This window comes from Pyxicephalus adspersus, chromosome 5, assembly GCF_032062135.1.
Source record: "Pyxicephalus adspersus chromosome 5, UCB_Pads_2.0, whole genome shotgun sequence".
In the NCBI taxonomy this organism is placed as follows: Eukaryota; Metazoa; Chordata; class Amphibia; order Anura; family Pyxicephalidae; genus Pyxicephalus; species Pyxicephalus adspersus.
The window spans coordinates 98852200-98869169 of NC_092862.1; the positions used below are offsets into that span (position 1 = coordinate 98852200).

Consider the following 16970-nt stretch of genomic DNA (forward strand, 5'->3'; position numbering starts at 1 on the left):
ATGAAATGAAAAAGTAATTTTACTACCAATACATTACTAAATGAATAACTAAATATACAATATATATGAATAAACATACTTTACTAAAAGTATAGCCAATTTATATGCTATATTATTATTTTTATGAAAGTTGAGTTATTTTTAAGTATCAGTGTTGTCATGAAAGCACACTTAAACACAACATAGAAGACACCTGAGAATAGAATAAAGGTTGAGGAGTTAACGTAAGACAGTTATGAGAGAAAAGGAAAGATGAAAAATTAAAGGTTTAAGGTGGTAAAGGATCAAAAGGACAAGTGGATTGACAGGAGCTGAAGATGAGAGTTTACATCCTTTGTTCAGGTAACTGAGAGGAAGTAGGTTTGTGTGCAGAAAGCAGGCTGCAGTATAGTTTCAGATGTTGTCAATTTTATCTTAACATAATACAAACAATTGTAATTTAATTCATTAAATTATATAGAAGAATATAACGATAACAAAAGACCTTAGCAATCTTCCCCAGACATAATCAAGTGTATATATGAGATATGATATATGTAACTTTGGAGTGGTTGCACTGGACCATTTTGTGAAAACAAATAAATTGAGGAAACATACTGTACCTTTTTAGCATAGAATGCCTTCACCAAAGGCTGTAAAGAATCAAAGTCACCACTGATGAAATCTGGCACATATCTTAAAGAAAGGGATAATTTGTGAGTTATTGTTTTAGTTTTGTTTTTTTTACTTAGTCTAAAATATTATTACAATGGAATTTATACAACCATTTAGTACGAACACATAGGATACTTGATGTTCTTTATGTCAGGTAAAGTAATACAACTTGTAACAATAAAATAAGCAAAATGTGACATGATGAAGAATTGGTTAAAGAACTGAAAGATATGAAAATCATCACAAATATTTTGTTAATAGCATAGCATACAAAGTAACATTAAGAAGCAAAACAATAAGAACTGATGGGGTAGAATGGAACAAAGATAAAGTAGATGGGTATGTATTCTGTTCCTCAGAATCCCCAGTCCCCATCAGTCATAATGATCATACACTTTCACTTACTTGCTCTGTTCCCCTAGACCCCCCTCAAACATAGGAGGAGATACACACAGTGTATCAAGGTCATTTGATTGCCAGTGTGTAGCTATTTTCTGCATTATTTTGCAGAACAGCTTAGAAGCAAGGTAAGACTCGACTAGTATCTTATAAAGACTGTTGCCTAAGGCAAGGCTATGACTTTGGCAGTATTCTTGATCAACGAGAATAACAAGAGCAGATCATCATTTACTAAATAACCATCTAAAACTAATAAAAATGCTAGGCACTTTTTAAATTTAATTTTGGGTTATACTGTGCTTTGTCTATGGTGGGCAAAACATCCATGTTGATTCAGAATGGAGCTTACACAAGGAAAATACTTTTTCTGATCCCCATTTGACAAAGCTGGTGGCCAATCTTTAAAGACATTTACTCTCAGGTTCTGAAGAATGAAAGAACAATCTATCTACACATTTCAAGGCATCTTGAGAAAAAAAAAAACAAAAAAAACAACTATATCTCAACTAGTAATATCAGCATAACCATGCAAGGATATCCAGAAACTTTTCAAGCTGGTTAGTCCTGCTTGTTTATTCTGGCAGTAGAAAGGCTTTGGACACAAGCTGAAAGCATTACCAAACAAAAAATCAGCTTCATGACAAAAAGCATCAGCTTCTGACAAATATTCTGTCAGTAGTTGGCCCTTCCATACAACAGACAGAGAAAGCATTAGCATCAGTGAATTCTTCCACACCCACTCACATATACAGAATATGCAGCTTTAGTAATGGGGTCTGGCTACCAGGTAAAATGTGGACCTAGGCACGAAGGCTTTACCTTTACCAAAAAGTCTACAGAGCCCACATGCTCTAGGACCAAGCACAAACCTTTTAAGAACAATTAAATAAAAACCACCACTATGAGTCCCCCAAGGGATCGCAGGAAAGCCCAATGGTAAAAGCAGCAATGGAATTTTATCTATTCTATTCTTTTTTTGTTTGGTATATATTGTCATTTTTAAAATGTTTTAAACACAATAATATGCTTAGCCCAAAGAAACCTAACATATAGAAAAGCATGAATCTAAAGATGGAGATTTTTAGATAAGAAGAAGCTGTGTCTTGACGCCACAATGCAGTGTCAGAGCCGGTAGTTTTTTTTTCCATTCAATTAATACTGAGGGAAGATTACAACCAACATGAGTACACCACATGTCCTCATGTATACTAAGTATTTTACCATTTGCCATTCAGTTAATCAATTTGAAAAAGTACACGTGGCAGTCAAAATATCAGCGATTTCAAATCACAAACCATACTCATGTCATATCGCTTTGTTTCAAGGATGTGATAAGAGGAACAAGTGTATAATGGGTTGCATTGTGCTCACAAACTAAAAGACCAGGCTTCAATTAGCAGCCGACTATAGTGGCGAGCTTGCCTGATTTTCATGACAGTAAATTACAGGTTGTGCATCTTTCAATTACAGGAAATTGTCAGATGAGCCACATATGCTGATTACTGAATCCATCAAACAACAAGCTCATTTCAACCTATTGTTGTATAGATGTTTCACACAAGGCAGACAGCAATTACTCAATGTAAGCCAACTAGGATGTAGGAAGCCCAGATTTCTTGTGCTGATTTTCAGGGGAATTTATGTATTTAAGTCTAATCTTTAAAAGACTAAACTGAAATCTCTCCATGACATCTTTTCATTGGCTTTACACAAAAGTTCAGCAATAGATGACCTTTAAATAATATTGAAATTAGTAACAAATCATTCAGTTTTAAATAAAAATGTGTTGCCTAAACCTGAACTATATCAAAATTTATATTTTTTTAAATATATTCGGCAACAAAGAGATAATAAAGGATTTCAAAAGGAGTAAAAAAAAAAAAAAAACATAGGGACAGCATTTTCTTACTAGGGTGGTATTGCAATTGTCTGGTGCAATTTTGAATGCATGTTACATGTGTTGCATTAGAAATGTCCATAGCACCACACCTAACCTTTCTTAAGAAACACAACACACCAAATTTGCCAAAAGCATTTGCATGGTATTAGAAATGAATGTGCTCCTGCCCACCCCTGAAATGGCCCAGTGGCCAAAAAAGATTGCTGACCTCTGGTCTAGGCTATCAAGAATCAATGCATGTGCAGAAGGGGCCCTTTAATCTATAGGGGAAAAATTGCCGATCTCACACATGCGCAGTGAGATCGGCAAGTTTTTTGCCCAATCTATGTCACCTGATATTGCGCCTGCGCAGTGCTAGATCGGGTGACGTAGGAAGAAGAGAAAAAAAGAGAGGAGAAGATGGCAGGGCCTAGCGATCCCTCTGCTCCAGGCCAAAGCTAGTCCCGGGACAACACGGGACCTGATAAAAGAAACCTCACGACGGATAGAGTGATCTGTGAGATTAAAGGTAAGTGTGTTTTTTTGTTTGTTTTTGCTGTGGGTTAGTTTTGGGTTTTGAGTAGATTTTGAGTGCTTTAAAGAAGAAATAAAAAGATTTTTGCTGGGATTAGTAGGTATTTGTTAATTAAATAGAGATTAGAAGGTAGTAATACAATGATAATTAATCTATTACTAATAGAGGTTAGGATTCTGTATTCAGAAAGCATGTTTTTATGTCTTCTCCCTGGTGACCCAATGTAATTTATAGTCATGTCCAAAAGTAAGTACACCCAATGGAAAATGTTGACTTTCTCAACATAGCTAGACAGTCAAACATTAGATCTTCATTGAAAGAGATAAAGGTAAACTTGAAAACTTGAACAAAATTACACATAAAACTTTTTTTTATTTATTCTTTAATCTAAATAAGTGTTTCATGACCTTTCTAACATTAGGGAACCCATTAAATAACTTTCAGGTCCTCAGGGGCCCATGCTATAATTAATATATGCAGGGCTAACAGTAAACCAGTGGGAAGAATGTAACCCATACAGATGGCCAAAAAGATCATTTGAGTCAGTTCAACTGATCTGAGAGGTACAATTAGCTCATTGCTCAAGGAACCCCCAGCAACCCCTGGGGTAACTTCAGGTGTCCATGGAACCCTGGTTGGGCAACACTAACATAATTGCAAAAAAAAAAAAAAAATGCAAATTTGCCACATAAAAAGTAAATATATTCAGCATGACAAATTAGACACTTGCTAGTTTAAACCCATTCAAACAAAGTAAAGTCTTCCAAACGAAATGTATTAGCTGCAGTATCTGTAGATTTTTGTTTATTAGCAGATGTTATTGTTAAAACATAAGGCAACGTACACATGTGCAATAATTGTTGTTGGAAAAGAACGACTAACGATCAACCATCCAATAATCGCTAACTAGCCAGCGACGACAATGAATGAGGAATGTCGCTGGAAAGGAACAACCGTCCTGGCGCATCTGATTATGCGATGATCGTTCGCTATTCATTGTGTGTATCACATATTCATATGTGTGTATCATATTCATTGTGTTCAGTGATCGTGGATGGTTCTGCAGTACACTTTCTCCTGTACATGTCACTTCCTGCATCGTTGATACGATTCAATCTAGTGTGTGTAGATTATTAGTGGATTATATTTGAGCGATCGTTTCGTTTCAGCATGTACAGAATCGTGCACTATACGATCGTTTAAAATAATCGTGAATAATCATTGTTGTTGTTGTTGTTAACTGTTCGTTTTTTAACGACAACTATTGCACATGTGTACCTAGCCCAAGATTAGGAAATAATGGATAAAAAAAAATAATAAAAAAATAATAATAATAATCATGTCCTCCAGTTCATGTGCCAATTTGAACCTCCTCAGGGAGTATGCTTAAACATCGGATATTCTTTTTGCTATTGATGTATGTAGTGTCATCATGCCAAAATTACGAGTTCCCTCAGAAAGAAGGTTGTGGATTAATATATGTCTGGTAGGGAATTGATAAAGATTGTCAAATGATTTAAAATCAATCACTCCACTGTAAAAAACAATGTGCAAATACTATAAATTTTAAATGCCAGCAAATTTTTCCGGATTTTACCAACCCACAACACTCAGCCCAAAACTAATTTTTTAGTGCTAAAAAAGTAATCAATAATCCTAACATTTAATTGCAAGATATAATTATTACAGGTAGTCCCCAGGTTACATACGAGATAGGGACTGTAGGTTTGTTCTCAAGTTGAATTTTTATGCAAGTCGGAACAGGTACATTATTTTAATAAATGCAATTAGGAAAGATGTTTGTCTCAACATATTATTAGGCAGTGTGGTGTCAGTTACTGTAAAAAATCCTCACTGAGTTAATCACAAACAAACAAAACAAAAAAAAAAAACAACTTTATGGAGCCTAGACATTCATTAACTTCTGGAGCAAGCTGTGCTTTGAAATGCAAAAAGAAACAACTGCAGAGTTAAGCTGCGTACACACTTGCAATTTTTGTCGTTGGAAAGGATCTTTCACGATCCTTTCCAACGACAAGGGGCTGCAAGATGCATGAACGATGCTGTACATACAGCACCGTTCATGCTCTATGGAGAGGGGAGGGGGGAGAGCGACGGAGCGGCACCCTGCTGCGCGCTCTCCCCTTCCCTTTCATTACGATCGGCTGTCGTCCATCGTCCGTGGATCCGGCAGGTCGGTCGTCCGGACGATGGACGACACCGACTGTACACACGGAAGATTTTCGCCCGATAATTGGCCGATGCCGATTATCGGGCGATAAAAATCTGCCGTGTGTACGTAGCTTTAGTCTTGGTCATTAAAGAGTTACAAGAGGCTGCAGAAAGAGCTAAGATGACCCACAACATAAGCTGTGTTTAGCAAAAGATTTCTTCTGCAAGTCATGCAAACCGCCCCTTCCGCCATCCAAGCCTTCGTCTTGCACAGAGCGAGCAGTGAAGCCCTGTTAGTATATAGGAGGTGTCCGTATGTCGGATGTCTTTAACCCGGGGACCTGTACTCCTGTAACAGTTATTCACAAAGTGAATGAATCTACAAATAGAAAGGATATTGCTGCCATTAATCAAACATCAATATATAACTACCTTCTTTACTTTGTTTTCTTTTAATGGAGAGTTCTGACCAATGGGAACTATTTTAATCCAAACGCAATAAGCTATTCACGCATTTACAATGCAGGAGACAAAGACAAATCTATAGAAGACTTACCAAGATTTCTATTTAAATCACATGAGTACCTTACACAGAGATCAATGAACTACTGAACAAAGCAAAAATTAGGATGCAGAAAGTGACCTGGAGACCCAATGTTGTAACCTCCAAGAAGGCAGAAAAAAGGCACTGACTATGTCCCCTATAGCTATATAGATGAACTTGTGAGTAACGCAAGGGGTTGAGGAGTGCTTATCAATGGGTAGTTAAGGTATTCATTTTGGGGACAAGAAGGGAGTGAAAGAACCATTTTAACAATTAATATAAATACATTTATAGGTAAAATAATATTGCAAGCCTATCTTTCTCATTGTTTCTATTTTTGATAAACAAAAAAGTTAGAAAATATAACAAAAACATTAAACGTGGATTGTCATCAGTCATAAAACTATAATTCATTTGAGATGCATAAAAGAGTGGGCATATTCATGGAATAATTTAAGATAAACATTTGTTACAAGTTACACTTGGAGGATGAAAAAAATGGGTAATTGCTGTGAATAGCAAAAAAACTATCAGGGGAGTTTCAATTAAAAGACAACAAGCCATATGTTTAATTAGAATGGGGAAGCATTTCAAAGCCTACAATGTTTACATAAATAAGATGTAATCCTTATTAACCTGCAGAGAGCATAATGGGCTATCTACCAATGTCCTGCAGAATACTGATGCATTAATTTTCACTCTACACATTTTCATTTGGGAACTATTAACTGTAATGTTCTCAAATACCAACTACTTTTAAGAAATAACATTTGCGTCTCTCTCAATAACCAGTTGAGCACTAGTTTGCCCTAGTGCAGAATAAAACAGACCGAATGGATTTCAAGTAATAAATATTGGGGCACAATTCTAAGGCCCAGCCTCTGACAGGGCAGGATAAATGCCTCTTTCAGGGTAAGGATGAATCTAATCAATCTGCTCCGCTAAAATTTCTGCTAAAAGAATAGGCTGAAGTTTTCTTTTTTTTTTATGGCTGAAAGGTAACAGTTCTTGAGTGAAAGTCAATGAAGAATGTGGTGGTGCTAAAGAGAACTGATTCCATTTTCATAGAACGTGTTGTGATGATACTTGCTGATGTGTGATGTTGATGATCTTTCTTGTTGCTCCAAATACTGGAACCATACTTCAATTTTGAACAAATAAAATAAAGATATGTTATGCACAATAGGAAACTAAACTTTAGGGAAAAAAAATAAATTTGGTTATAGTGCTCTAATTTGGTATGTGACATATTTTGTATTTCTCACAAAGTTGTATTTGACAGAATTCTTTATTGAAAAGATCTGCTATTCTCGTAAGGCCTTTAAAAAACAGATCACAGGTCTTCTCAAAATTAAGGCCATAACCTGTGACTGTGAAGATTTTCCTGTCCTCAAAGCTGCATCTTCCACACTGGCAATTTTCTGCAACTGTCAAATTAGGCTGCAATTTTGTGGGATAAAGTGCTGTTTATATTAGTAAGTTATGAACTGATGTCCTAGAGGTGGGTTACTCATATTCAGTTATTTGTATAGTTGAATGATGGATTTCATTGCTCCTTAAACACCTCAAAATTAAATAAACTTGTCCTGAGATAACCAGTGAATACTATAGGTTTATGTAAAACAGACACCATGCTGACCCTGTGAATTACATAGGTAAAAGCCATGACACTCACGTATCCACAGTCCTATGCATGACAATGCCATTTTACGTTCTTCTTATGCTCAGCAGCAATCTTGGGGAAACTTGATTGGCCATGCCAGGGTGAAGTAAAGGCACATCGGAGCTCATCCATTCCCAGTAAACACAAGGGATGCTGGGATTGCTGTTTTTCACCAGCAACAAAAGCGAACACTGTTGAACGGCAGGAATTAGGTGTTCTTGCAGTAAGGACAATGCTTGCTTCCTTTACTAACCACCTACCTGACCCTTTATTTTGTATAGTGGGACTTTATTTATACTTTGAGTAGCATAGACAGAAAGATATAGAAAAAAACATATTTACATTTTTATTTCACTATACTTCTTGATTTTAAATGTTCAGATAAGTAACAGAATCCCTTTACTAGAATTTGGTAAAAAATATTACCATTATTATGATCTGTATGTACAAAAGAAAAAACAAAAAGAATAAAATGTTCTTTAAAGAAGTTGTTTATCAAGCTGTTGGCCTAAACTATAAGGTGATTGTTAATGAGGTATATAAAAATATTGATAACATTTAACTGAAGTATGATTTATTAAGGAATTATATTTCTAAACTATGTACAATAAATACACAGGGGGGAAAACAATAAAAAATAGCAGCATATTTTTAAAGAAATATTAAATCTAGGTGGCAAATGCCAGGAAGTAAATATGTTTTTAATAGCTGGTTCTAGGACACAAGGTCATACACTGATATAGAGCAAGTGTGTAGATAATATCAGTTGCTAACACCTTAGAGTTTCACTGCTAGACAAGATGAAATTGCTTGACACACTTGTCAGTGTTTACACGTCTTTATGAAGCTTGGGTTTAAAAAGTGTCTCAGTCAATATTGGGTAGGGTACTGGCTGGATAATGACGGACCTGCTTGCATTGAAAAATGTTATCAAAAGAAAAAAAAAGTCTCAAAAAAAATTGAGATTATGGCAATCGTTTAAAAAAAAAAAGAATACATCTATTAGACCATCTCAAGTAATTATCTATTTCTTTAGTAACAGCTTATAACATTCCCTTTAACCTTGAACATAAAAGACATAGTATAATTGAAAAGTAACCTGCAAGAACATCTCTTTTGGTGCATTGCTCCAGACATTCAGTCTGCACTAATCAGAACTGACACCCAAGCGTGTTCACTTCAGTTAATAGCTAACCCTACTCTGTTTAAATTGTTGTACAATAATGGTTTTACCATTTGCTTCATCACTGCATATTTTTAGTTTTCTTTACTGGAATAATTGCAAATATTTATTAGTTGTGGTTATTTTGCATGATTGTTCTAGTTGTATTGTGATATACTTTGAGGATGCAAACACATCTTTGTGTGAAATGGTGCTATTGATGTGTTGGGCTTATAATGATTGCCTTTAACCAGAATTTTGTAGAGCTGGATGTCTACAGCAGAAAAGACCAAAAATTGGTATTATCAACTTTTTACTCAGATATTGTTTATTACTTTTTCTGACCTCCCTGGAAAGATTCCATCCTACTTCTTCCATAATTACCAAAATGGGAAACAAACCCAAAACTTGAATATAGACAGTAGTAACAACAGCCAACAGAGAGGGCCCTATTATGGTTTATTTATCTTTAGAATCCTTTAACTCTAAAGTACAGCAGAATATGCTTGACCTGTTTGTCACAGGATTAGTGGTGGGGGGATGTACCTAAAATACCCAACTAATGAACGTTCTGCTTATATATTTTTTTCTAGGGGAACAAATAATGGCAAACTGAATGTAGGTAACACAAATCCTTTGATGTATCACAGGGAGTATGTTTAGCTTTAATTTTTTAAGTATGAATCAAAATATTTTTTTAATTTAAAAAAATGTAGTATAGTCAATGGGTATAGGGGAAACACCACAAAAATGCAAATATAGTACATGTAATTGGCTATAAAACAAACTAGTTGTTTGAATCAAATGAACAGGATTAAGGAACAATATTTGAGAATAATTTAATATATTATAAAAGACAATTAGATGTGTTGCAACAGCATTGTCTATCTGTAAAAAAATTACCAATGCCACTTTCAGTGAATGTAATCCTCTTCCAGTTCTAGAAAACAGGCACTGCTAGGCTTTGCAGCATTTAACTGTTGGTTCTATGTTTCTCTATGTGTTTCTGCCAATTGGTTGTTACATCACTAGACCCTACATGGCACAAGTGAATCCAACACTAAAGTGTCACTTACTGAAAAGTCCTATGGAGGCTGCGACAATAAAATGCAGAAAAAGCACCAGGAAGTTAAAGTGGGACTAACTTCCAGTTCAAAGTTTTTATGATCAGGCAGGTCATTACTGCAGAACGGGACAGGCGATATCCCATCTGTAATATCACTCCAGGTTTCTTGCAAAAAGCGGAGCTGTGCAGTGTAGTGTCAGCTTTGGTTGCAACAGGAACCCAACATTATTGGCTTCCCTTTTGTGTGATGGGATAAAGAAACTGCGCAAAAGTTCTGCTTTAAGTATAATGGCTTTTCTCAGGCATGAAACTTTAAAGTTTTTTTAGGACTGACAGAATCTCTTTAAAAAAATATTTCTAGATTGCTTTCTGTAATATGTATTTTATGAACTTTTTAAAAAAGTGCTTGTGGCTAATAATGACACATATTTATAACTTCAAAAAAGATTTTATTTTAGCATACGCTGCTATTAAGTATGCAGGCATGATTTTACAACTAACAGCTTGATTTGTTGATTAACCCTTGTCTGCTTCTGCACAGGCATATATAAATTACATCAAAACAGCTTGCAAGCCCTTTGGCATTGGATATATTAAGAAAGATCAGAGCGTAACATTTTAATACCAGTGTTCTCTGCAGTACAGTATAATACATAATACTGTAGAGGACACCTTTCATTGATTTTGCTCATATGCTTAACATTATCTTTATGTAACAGAGGTATTATCTGAACTGAATACTGGAGTCTCTGGAGACTATTACAATGGTATATATGCTGATCAGCTCTAGTCACTTTATGTTTCTACCAATGAAGTATGCAGTAAAACAAATTACAGGGAAAATTGCTGCAAAATTAACAACATCCGGCAAAAAAAAAAAAAAGATAACTTGCTTTTGATTTCGCAGTGATCAGAACAGTAGTGTATCATGTGCCAAGCACTTCATGTCTTCCCATTCATTACTATTTAATCACATCATAATACCTTTCCCTGGGTTTTAATTAACCTTTCAAAGAGAACTTAGTGACCTTGGGCGCTGATATACATTTAAGATATTAGGCTGTCAGGAAACATTTTATCTTATATGGTTATATAATAATTACATGAGTAATTTGGGGTACTAAACTGGGTAGCACAAGCCTGAACAAATTACCACCTTTTTTAGTGAAATGATGGAAAATTACTGAAAATGTAATGTAATATAAGAAAAGGCTGCTGCTCCCACAAAAATACAGGTAATCCTCATTTATGGACTTATGAATTGTTTATAATTGACGAGTACACCGTACTTTTGTTAGCTACATTTGTGTTTCTTTTTTTTAGTTTATGTTGATAAAAGAACCTGTTAAAATCCTGAAACATGGACTGTAGTTTTGACTAGACATAGCCTATCTTGATTTTAGCAAAATGTTTGATACAGTTCCACATAAGGATTTCTTGAAAAAAGTTGTACAAGCTAAGACTTAACCCTTGAGTGTTTTAGAAAACACAAAGTTGGCTAAATGATAGATATTAGAGTGAGGTTGTAAATGGGGTTCATGCAAAACAAAAAAAGTCATTATTGGTGAAGCAGGCTCTATACGGAGCCCTGTTCTATTTAATTTGGTGTTATAGTAATGTAACTGAATGTTTACAGTCATTATTGGTGAAGCAGGCTCTTTACTGGGTCCTGATCTATTTAATTTGGTGATATAGTATGTACCTGAATGTTTAATGGACAAGATTTGCCTTTTTGCTGATAACACAACAGTGTGAATAACGGTCAATATTCGCAGGAGCTGCTTGTGATTAGGGAACATGATTTCACAAGGATGGGAAATTGGTCAAGGCAGTGGAAATTACAGTTCAAAATTTGTGAATGCAAAATGATGAGCTCACCACTACATTGCCCAGAACTATAGAGAAAAAAACTTGACATTGCTTACTTCAGATGACTACAAAGTAAGCAGTTAGAGTGGCCAAGCTTTGGGGAAAGTGAATAGAATTTTGGGATGTATCCCCAGCAGACAGAAGGTCCTGAACCCCCTATATAGAACCTTTAGAATACTGTTTCTAGTTTTGGAGACCTTACTACCAAAAAAAAGAGCTAGCTATAGATGGGCAGATGTTTCCCAAATGTAGAAACATCTGCTAATTGTTGTAGCCCACGGACAAATCCCTGCTTCTTTTGCAGTTTACAATATACTGATACCTTTGTTTCCTCTTTCCCCTGAGAAAAGGGGAAAAAAAGATCACAAAGATTTTGTGAACATTACCAAGCACCGCAGACTATAAACAGTTACTTTTACCCCATAAAGTACTGCTATGGTGTTTAATTCCACCTATGAATGTGCATTAACTTGTGGTTTTGTGAAACAAAGGTTCCACCACACCGTTTCCAAAGTTACAGCCACGTCCCAGGCATTACCCAGTATGGGAGTGTTGACAGTGACTCCTGATACATAAGGTTTGCTGGATCACCCAAACTGCCAAGCATTTCCTTGCCGATATTACTAGATCAGGAGCACCGACAGTGATTTGTGGATTACTGCTTTCTTTTGGTTTAAATCTCAATTATCATTTGAGGAACTCATATTACCCATCCGTTTTGCAAATTGCTGATGTCTTTATAGTAAAAATATTGTTACAATGTACGTTGGTTAATATTTATGTGCATGTCAAGAATTATCTTTTGAAATAAACCTGCAATAAACTAATGTAATTCCCAGAAAAAAAAGAAAACAATGGTTATCATAATGTTAATATGTTACCATGTCTGCATGAAATGGTCTGGGCTATGGGGTAGATATGTTGGCTTACCTAAATGTGCAAAGTGAGAGGTTCACTCTACACACCAGACAATGTTACCTATGTAACTATGTATACTTTAACAAAAAAAAATACACATGCATATTTACCTAATATTTTTTAATTAGTATTTATCTCTATAGTTAAACATGACATTTTATTTTATTTCTACCGGAAAGTGCTGTAGTTTAGCCATAGTGCTCTTTTAGGTTTGATTTATGATGCAAATAAGAGAATATTATCTTATTAATGAAGGGTGAATGATAAATGGAAATTAAAGCACAATTAACTGTGTAGCTGTAGAAATTTGGATAAGTAACAGCACCAGGGGAAAAGGAAAGTTCAGTAGACAGTATAGCCAGCATCTGTAGTATTATATTTTCTCAAAATTAAATGTCTGGGAAAAAAAAAGTTAACAGTTTATGCATTTCTGTTTTTACTAATTACCCAATACTTCCATTTAAAAAAAAAAAAAAAAAAACAGAAAATGTTACTGAGTTTGGCTTAATATTACCTATTGCAATTCCTTGTACCGGCACAGCTTAGATTGAGAGAGTAAAAGTAGTAGTAGTCATTCAAGTTTGCTGCAATGTTCATGTACTACAAAGATGTACACTGATGAAGAGACTTGAATAAATGAGAGATGACTTCAGCAGTCGGTTGCTTTCTTTTTACTCCCCTAAAGCTGGAGACTGACTAGATCAAGCTGTATTATCTTCACATCTTCAACTACTATAGTGAAAGTCAGGTCTGCTCTGCCAGATGGGGCTGTGCCATGAGCAGGGGCTTTGTAAATTTTAAAACATGATTGGTAGAAATACAAATCCTTTGCAGGGTAAAACTGCCCCTATACATTTATTTTATCTGTGTATTATGCTATTTGCCCTAAGTTTAGGTTTCATGGGAACCTGTGCATAAAAGGTAAGGCAACATTGTTATGTTCCATATCCCCTGCAGCTGTATATTAACATATTAACATCATCCCAACCACCTTAGTCTCCCACTAGAACAAAAAGAAAAAAAAGGAAAAAAAAAAGGTTCTGTGCAAGCCCCAAGTTATACCAGTTGGAGTTCACAAATGGTTATAAAAAAAGCTTCCCTGTTCTATGTGACTTTTTCAGCCACTGGTGGCTGGGGTGACAGGGAAGATACATATTATTTGTCTGCTTCACAGGATGTATTATTTAAAATTATTTTTACTGCTGCTATTTAAACATAAAGTTCAAAGTGTTCAGAACTTTAATACATGGTATTTATTCTTCTGTCAATTTTATATGTATTTTTCCGCCACCTCCTAGATTGTAAGCTCTTCAGGGCAGGGTCCTCTTTCCTTCTGTGTCACTGTCTCTATCTGTCATTTGCAACCCCTATCTAATGTACAGCTCTGTGTAATATGTTGGTGCTATATAAATCCTATTTAATACTAATATTTTAGTCATATGGAACTGATGTTTTGATTTTATTTTATTTTTTTCAGAAAAAAAGCATTTTCACAATCACTCTGTTTTTTTCCATAAGTATTTTAGTATAGGCTCACCTACCGGGACATAATTTTATATAAGGGGCTTATTAGTATCTGGTGAATTTACTTAGGACTTAGTGAAACATAAAAGCTTGCTGGCCTTCTGAAAATGCCTGGCTACAATACATCCAGACTTAGTGAACTGGACAAGAAGAGTGATCTAAAATATTCAGTAATTTACAAAGTACAAAATTCAATGGATGAGGATGACAACTGGGAAGTAGGAAAGCATAACAATAATGTAAGCAAGAGCAGTATTAATGCTTTCACATCATACTTCATCCTATATCATTGTAGACTCTCTTCAAAGAATCTTTGTCCTTAGAAAAAAAAAAAATTTTTGAAGTAGCTAAAGGTAAATCTGGAAGCCACTACCTGATCCGTTTCACACACAATAAACACGGTTTATATCAATACCATGGTAAGATGTAAGATTCATGGTAATATGTTTCTTAATAGCAGTTTCCATAGAGTCTGCTTGCACATATTTTGTAAACAAATTAAGAACAGTGAAGGTTAAGGAATAAGGAATATGTATGAACCTTTAAATATATGAATTTATGTAAAATAGGAATATGTATAAACCTGCTGATGGAGTGGATTATATTTTGGTAAAGGTTTAATTTAGAGTACATTTTCGGGTGTTAGCAAAGTTACTGATTTTACTGGAGAGCTAGCAGAAAATGCTTTCACCTATTGCCTTGATCTTTAAGGGACACATTAGAATCCCAGATTGGATCTCGTGGAACAGCGTTTATAGGCAATCAGGCAATAGTTATTGCATTTGTCCAACATATGCATCATCCAGTGATTACACTACAAACTTATAGTTCCTGTGACAAAAAAAATAAAAATCACAGTTTAGCTATTTGAAGCTTTATATATAAACCATGTAGATTATATATTGGATATACATATCCACAATATTTAAAAATGTATCTGAATCCATAAAATATGAAACATACCTTTCATGATTAGCTCATAATACATTATTTTTTCGGTACAACATTTACTATAAACTGTTGTTTACGACCGACATGAAAATTTAGCAAATGATTACCTATAAAGAATATAACTTGTGGCACAAAAAAAAAAAAAAAAAAGGAAAAACTGTTAATCCACAAAAACATGTCATGTCTGAGAAAAGCCGTAAACAAGTGTAAAATATAGGGATACTGTATTTCATCCAATCATGTCTCAACAACATGTGGCCCTATTCACTGAATTACTTTGCAAGCACTTCAATACCTAATACCTTCTAAGCATATCATTACCCACAATCTCTTTAATCCAAAACTTTTTCACTCCTAAATAAAATTTCTTTGACTTTGTTATGTACACGGCGTGTTAGTTTACAACAATTTTTTGTTTTTGTAAAGTTTATGGCTGTAATAAAGGTTGCCATTGTGTAGCTCGGCATTTATTTATGAAAATATGAGCCGCAGTATAGCTATCCAATTATGTAGTAAAGTCATGGGAAATCTAATAACTTCTGTGTATTTGAGCTATATAATCATTCATTATTTATAAAGGGCTGATGTATTCTCGAGCTTGGTACTTTTGGGAACAATACAGAAAGAAAATTGTGGCAATATGTATGGCGAGTTACACATCAAAAATAACTGTTTAAATTATTTTTTTTATGGAAAAAAAAATATCTCAAACAAACTGAAAAAGGGAAAATTTAAAACAAAGTCAAATTAATGATTCTCTTCTCAGAAAAGCATTTAGGAAATATGCATGAAAACTTTGACATTTGAGCATAAGGTCAGATGATGTGAAATCTTTTTTCAGGGTTATACTCTATCTTTTCCTGCCATAAAAGCTTCTGCCTTTACCTGTTAGCAAATTTGATTTTTTTGCATGTCTTGAGTGCCATGCTAGTGCATGACTTGTGCATGCACAAAAGTCGGGTTATTCCAAAAGAGCCAACTGTGTTGGCTGAAGCTGCCAAAGTATGAAAATAGCAACCTGAGAAATGAGAGAGAACACACAATACCACACAACACACAATACGATACTTTTAATTGATGGGAGGGATAGGCTCTTAGAGGCAAGTTTGTCATATGGTGTAAATATAATGTGCATACTTTACCAATATGGCACAAGTCTACCTATCAAAACGTGGACTTTAGCTCCCTTATATGCATCTTCCTTCATCTTCTTCATTTATCCAATAGATTGGTGTCTATTGCACCTATCCTTTTGCATTTAAAATACCCCCCCCCCCCCCCCAATCTTCCGGACAGCTCTGGCATAAGGAAGCATTAAAAAGTCCTCAGAAAGAGACAAAGAACTTGATTTAATAATGTTCCCGAAGACTGAAAAAGATAGACTAACATGGGAAAACCAAAGTGTTCCAGCAAATCTGGAATGCATTGGCTCCCAGAGGTTGGAATAAGTTGTCAGGCTTCAAGTCCAAATCAAGTCCCAAGTCAAGTCTCAAGCTACCATGAATTCTTTCAAGTCGAGTCCCAAGTCATGTCACTTAATTTATCCCAATTTGTCCCCACATTGAAACAGAGCTCTGATCCTGTTCTTGAGCACAGGATCGCATTCTAAGTCCACAGATTTCTCTGCTGACAGC

The 16970-nt window shown here is 35.1% G+C and overlaps 1 protein-coding gene across 3 annotated transcripts in view; it reads right to left on the reverse strand.

Annotated features, from left to right (window-relative positions):
• Positions 1 to 16970, reverse strand: part of TPK1 (thiamin pyrophosphokinase 1) — a 254941-nt gene that overhangs the window by 138563 nt on the left and 99408 nt on the right. For all 3 annotated transcript variants that reach the window (XM_072412252.1, XM_072412251.1, XM_072412253.1), the window contains one exon: positions 603 to 675. In XM_072412252.1, the coding sequence (XP_072268353.1) occupies positions 603 to 675 (73 nt within the window). The remainder of the gene's footprint in view (positions 1 to 602; positions 676 to 16970) is intronic.